The following is a 6,000-nucleotide window of genomic DNA, read 5'->3' on the forward strand; positions in this document are numbered from 1 at the left end:
GATTTTTTCCTGAGATACTTTTTGGTCATTTTATGCAGGCATTTGGTGCTGCCCTGAGAAAAGCTGATATTTGGTAGTGTCCATAAAAGGAATTCACTACTCTGTGGAGCAACTTCACAAATAAGTACTTCAACAAAGGCAAATATTATGGTATTGGCACTAGGAGAACAATTTCAGTTTCTCTGATGGAAAATTAAAACCTGAGTGAGCATACAGCAAACTACTCTTCTTGTGAGATCTGCCAGAGAACCCATAGTAATCAGTGGGGCTCTAAAATGCTTTTTTCAAAGGATTTGCCTATTTGGGTAAAGTATATCACAATTACTGTTTCTAAGGATGTCTGTATGACAGATTAAAGTTTAAAGGTTAAAGTTTTGACTACAAAAATACCTGTCTCAGGTATTAATAGCATCCTATATGTAAGATCCTGGAGCTCAGGACCATCCACTTTTACCAGCCTCTCAGGTGGCTTTGCAGCTTATTACGGCAAAACTACTATGAAATCACTGTTAAACCTCACTGTAAGCTCTGTTGTGAATACAATAATGCCACAGATCAGATTCATATCACACAATTTTCTGGGGTTTGCTATATTTCATAAGCACGTAAATGTTTAGGGCATTGATTATGTCTACATTATTACAAAATGCCTTTACCTTTATTGCTTCATGCAGCTGGGTTACAACAGAACTCCTCTGAAATTTCATCTGTTGGCCATGAGCAGCATAGAGCTGCAATACTTCATTAGTGCTTCTTCCAGCCAACCCTTGATACTATTAAAAAAAAATCACAAAATATCACTTAAAACATTCATGGCATTCTGTCCCCTTTTTCCTCTTTAAATATTGGTAATTCAATTATATGATAACATAGGATATTGCCAATACTTAATTTCTTTGCTTTTACCTTTTTCTGAGTTATGGGAAAAATCACCTCATAGCAACAGGCTAAGATCACAAATTTCTACTTTCTTGGGTCATACACCTGAGCACCAGATTACTAAAATGCTTCTGCAGTACCTGAATCCTCTTACTTATGCTTGAGGTGGATCTAAAAGGTTAAAAACCGTGCCTTCACTTAGGGAAAAGGGCTGGTTACACAGCTGGATTAAGTGTCTCTGGAGATGAGATTTAATGCAGAAAGCACTGTGGAAGGACATGAAACAGAACAAACGTGTTAACTGCTGAAGTCCTGAAGTAGTAGCTAATACACAGCCCCCAACTTTGTGCCCCTGACAACACCAACTCCACTACAATCTGTAGGGCTGAAATAGTGCCATGCTGGGCCAACAAAGCCCTACTCTGGATCTTCAGAGATCACAGCAACCAAAGCAATTTTTACAGTTTGTGGAGAAGAATGCTTTCTCACAGTCTAAACTTACCTATTATGCAAAAGCAATTTTTATGGTCAACTTGATAATTTTTTTGAGATGTTGAAATCAAAAGGAAAATAGAAATAATGCAATTTTAAATATTTACAGGCATGAATGCAAGAAGAGTGATCTTGGCAGAGACTTCTTGTGAAATTCTGCACTATGGAAGAATCTGCATAACACTAAAAAATGCATTTTTGTAATTCTCTGACAGTCCTGGCGCTTAAAATGAGCTGCAACTTTAGCTATTTTCCCCTGCCACCTGTTCACATCTACCATTCATTAACCAGCATCAACTGCCTCTATTTTTGAAATGCACTTGTCTCTTGCACAGACTTATTTCCTACTTTATTCACACCATATATTCTGTGACTGTAATTCCCTGTTATTTAAATTAGCAAAGCATAGAAGAGACAAAAGACATGAAAGAGCTAAACCTACTCACACAATGGATTTGATCCAATTCCAAACATCGGATAACAGATAAAAAGCAAACATTTAATTTCATTTTAACTACAGGTGAAATGGACAAAAACAGTACAACATCCTGAAGCTATTAGAATAAAGACAGATCGTATTTAAAAAAAAAAGTATTTCACTTAGCAGGAAGAGGTTGCTTTTTTTTTTTTTTTTTTGTTACAGGCTTTAAGGTCCCAGATATTGAGATTGATTCTATACAGTGTTTAGATGCTCTGAAAATATAAGGATTTTCAAGATTCACGTTACTCAGATGCAATATTTGCAAACAGCTTCACAAAAATGCACACTAGTAGTGCACCAAAATTCATGTTTTGTGAAAAGTTAGGTATATGTATATAAACAATTGCAGTACTCAAGCCTTATTATTAAGTAAGCTTAGGGTAGTTAAAACCTCCTTTTAGCACCTAATCTGCACCATCTGCACAGATTCCCCTTGACCTCCATATTTCTCAACACTAAGATAAAAGCAGAAATTTCAATGCTACTGTCATTGCATCACTTTGTCTGTAAAGTTCATCTTTGTTGCAAATGTTGCCTTGATTTTGGCGTTTTCTCCACTAAAATAGTTTTAACATTCACCAGAGTTGTTCATAGGCCAGCACTTGCAAATCTGTGCTTGAGCATAGAAGCAAAAAATGGACTAAAACTTTTTACAGTCAACTTTATTATAAGCAGAAGTGGAACAGAACTATTCAAGAGTGTTCTCCGAAGTGAAGTCTCAGTTTTGCAATCAGATCCATTCTGGCAGACTTGGCTTTATGTAAAGAGGGCTGCAGGGTTAGAACCTCAAAGACTGCTAATAAAAGCAAGGGCTATGCAGGTAGATAAACAGACTTCCAAACAGGAAAAAGCAGGGCAAAAGGAGGTCTACCTAGAAATCTGACTGCCTGTGTGCAGTAACAACCCCTCCAGTATGCTGCTGGGATAACAATATATCAGGCCGCAGAATACACGAGAAGTGCTGAAATTCATCACTGTTTCAAGGATGTAAAGGAAGGTCTATAGGAGATGAAATTTTAATAACTGATGCAACCTATAGACAAGCATTTACACTGCAAATCCTAATTTATGGCAATCCTGCTAAGTTTGTTTCCAAAGCTTCCCAGCTCGCTCCAGACAAAATGGATCCAATTAGCTTTTACAAGTTAAGAATGAGACCTCTGTTAACCCTGGTCCATGTGACAGAACTTGTTACAGCTCAATCACTCAGGCAGCTCCACTGGCAGATCTGAAGGATCAGGGATAGAGAGTCAAGGTAAGTAGCTTTTCTCACCAGCATAGCTCGTAGAATATTAAGACATATGGTGGAATATTGCACAACCTTAAATAGTATTCATTTCAATTAGTATTGTTTTTAATAGAGAGTCTTCAATTAAGGTAAAACTATTTCATAGATGTCAGTTCAGCTCATATTTTCAGATTGCTGGGGCAAATTAACCAATAAGAGGCACATTTTTAAAGTGTATTTAAATAACTGCCTGAATCAGTGCAAGAACAATTAGTGCAAGGTTAATTGCAAAGGATTTCATTTGACATTGTTTCTGACTGATGGTGACAACACTGCCTACACTTCTCCTGTGTCTGGAGGTGCCCATTTCTTCTGGAAAATGAAGCAGTGCTCTATTTCAAAAACAAGGCTTCATTCACTAATACACAGACAACTCCTTCCTTCGCCTGATATACATTACTGACTAGAATAATTTATTTCATGTGCTTGTGAGGATAAAAAATAATCAGCTGAAATACTTAAGGCTTTCAATAAATATTGTAAAGAAGAACAAAGACAATAAATACATTTCCACAGAATAAATTAGTGTTCTTTTGTATATCTAGTAAAATTCATTTCAGATATACCACCTGTTTCCAGTTAGACTTTGAAAAATGTTAAACCCACTTTTATCCACAGGTGTTAGCAACCCCACAGGGAGGGCAAATGGCTTCCTTGAGGTCACCAAACCAGTTAATGTTTCAGCCTAGATTAGAAACTCTTGGCCAACAGTTTGTTTCACCACTAATACTCACAGCTGGCTCTGCTCTAGCAGCCTACATCTATATTCAAAATTCTTTCAATTCCTAAAATCCCCCCACTTTGAAGGCCCCAAACATTATCACAGGCTGCTCCTTATTTCAGTGAGGCTCTAGGAATAACCTATGCTTCTGTAGAAGGATATAAGGCAATGAGGGCATCCAGTTACTGCTTTTGCTGTGTGACAAGGCATATGTGCAACAATACCAGTACTGAAAACACGCAGCAAGGCATTCCTGGTAAGTCTACTCCTAATGAAATGTCTCTCCTGCACTCTGTGAACAGTTCTTTTCAAAGCATCATTCCAACTGCTTCTAAAAAGTATTCCTGAAAAATCTGCCATTGTCTTTTAGACAAACATGTTCCCTGTAAGAAGAAAGAATTTAATGCTTCCAGAGTCATTCCCTCAGTTCAGCTTTCTAGATTTAAAACAATAGCAAAAATTAAAATTCAAGCTGACTTCTAGCTACTTAATCAGCCTGTCATTACTGCTACTATTCGTGATTTTGAAAAGAAAGAGATGCTGAGCCTTAACCCTTCATAGATTTTCCCAGCTGGCAAAGAGGGCAAAACCTTAAAAGAGGCAGGCAGATTTCAGAGCCTTTTTTCCTATTTCCACAAGAATTCTTTCTTGAAAAAAAAAACAAAAAAACAATAGTCACCTCTGCAAGTTTCAGATGAAGGACAGCATTTTCAGTTTCTAGGACAACTATTCTTTCTTCTTTGGTCTAAGGAAGAAAACCCATCCAAATATACAAAAATGAAAATTAAAAAGAATATGAGTCTAATGAATACAGTTTCATTGTGATATTGCTAAATGATCATTAGCTGTCATTACCATATTCCACCGTTTCTCAAACTTACGAGATCAATGGACTATCCACCCCCATCCCCTAATCACAACAGTACTTATATACGAGCATGCAAAAATTAGGATAAACGCTTAATATTCCTTTATTTCTATCTTTTCTGTTATGTTGCTTGCTTGTGTAGGAACTCATAGGTACACAACTTAGAGCGCTTTCGCTTTGCGAAACCGCCTCCTCCCGGCATTTTCCAGAATGTAGTCCTTAAAAAAGCACTATTTTATTTATTTATGCATAAACACGTGCAGCAGCATTATGAGAGGTCTTCAGCGGCGTCGTGGCCAGACGCTCCCTCAGCACAGGGCCGCTCCCGGGAGCGGGGCCGGAGGGAAGGGGAGCTGCTCGCTGCTCTGGCACTCTGCTTTCACCGCCGCCGCCGCACACGGCCGGACGGCAGCGGCCCGCGCGGCAAGGAGCCGGGCTCGGCAGCGCCCGCCCCGCCCCGCCCCGCCCGCCCGGCCCCGCCCCGCCCCGCCCGCCCGGCCCCGCCCCGCCCCGCCCGCCCGGCCCCGCCCCGCCCCGCCCGCCCGGCCCCGCCCCGCCCCGCCCGCCCGGCCCCGCCCCGCCCCGCCCGCCCGGCCCCGCCCCGCCCCGCCCCGCCCCGCCCGCCCGGCCCCGCCCCGCCCCGCCCCGCCCCGCCCGCCCGGCCCGGCCCCGCCCCGCCCCTCGCCCCCTCACGCGCAGCCGCTGCTCCAGCTGCCGCACGCGCTGCGCCCACACGGAGCTCGAGTCCAGCCCGCGGCGCGGCCGCATCGTCCTGCCCGGTCCCGCGCCGAGGCGGAGCGAGAACTCCCCCGGCCCCGGCTCCCGCTCCGGCTCCGGCGGGGATTTAACGCGGGACGCGTCTGGGGCGGGAGCGCGGCTGCCATAGCGACGGCCCCGCCCCTTCCCCGCCCTGCTGAGCGAGCGGCACCGTCTGCCGGCCGCGCCCCGGCCCTGAGTGGCAGGGCAGCCAACCAATCCGCGAGCAGGGCGCGGGAACGGGGCGGGGCCAGGCGGGCGCCCGTGACCGAGCGCGCCCCCCGCAGGGAGGCTGAGCCGGGAACGGGGCCGGGATCCTCCGCCTGCAGCTCCCGTGGACAAGTGACCTCAGAGGTCTATACCCATTATCCATGGGGCTGGGATCCTCCCCCTGCGGCTCCGGTGGACAAGTGACCTCAGAGGTCTATACCCATTATCCATGGGGCTGGGATCCTCCGCCTGCAGCATCCTGATCTCAGAGACCACGGCCAAGGATTAGGGCACTAGGACAGGGA

At 44.1% G+C, this 6,000-nt stretch overlaps 1 protein-coding gene across 2 annotated transcripts in view; it reads right to left on the minus strand.

Annotated features, from left to right (window-relative positions):
* KIF25 (kinesin family member 25) overlaps positions 1–5,598 on the minus strand; it is a 41,380-nt gene extending 35,782 nt beyond the window's left edge. The window contains exons 1-3 of one of the 2 annotated variants that reach the window (XM_077781757.2): positions 5,423–5,598; positions 4,541–4,606; positions 657–773 (exon numbers count right to left, since the gene is read on the minus strand). In XM_077781757.2, coding sequence (XP_077637883.1) covers positions 657–773; positions 4,541–4,606; positions 5,423–5,497 — 258 coding nt within the window. In that variant the 5' untranslated portion in view covers positions 5,498–5,598. Of the gene's footprint in view, positions 1–656; positions 774–1,019; positions 1,143–4,540; positions 4,607–5,422 lie in introns of those variants that run through there. The other variant, XM_085575504.1, reaches the window with a different exon arrangement.
* Positions 5,599–6,000: the final 402 nt, after the last annotated feature.

This window comes from Lonchura striata, chromosome 3 (genome assembly GCF_050655825.1).
Source record: "Lonchura striata isolate lonStrDom1 chromosome 3, ASM5065582v1, whole genome shotgun sequence".
Classification (NCBI taxonomy): Eukaryota; Metazoa; Chordata; class Aves; order Passeriformes; family Estrildidae; genus Lonchura; species Lonchura striata.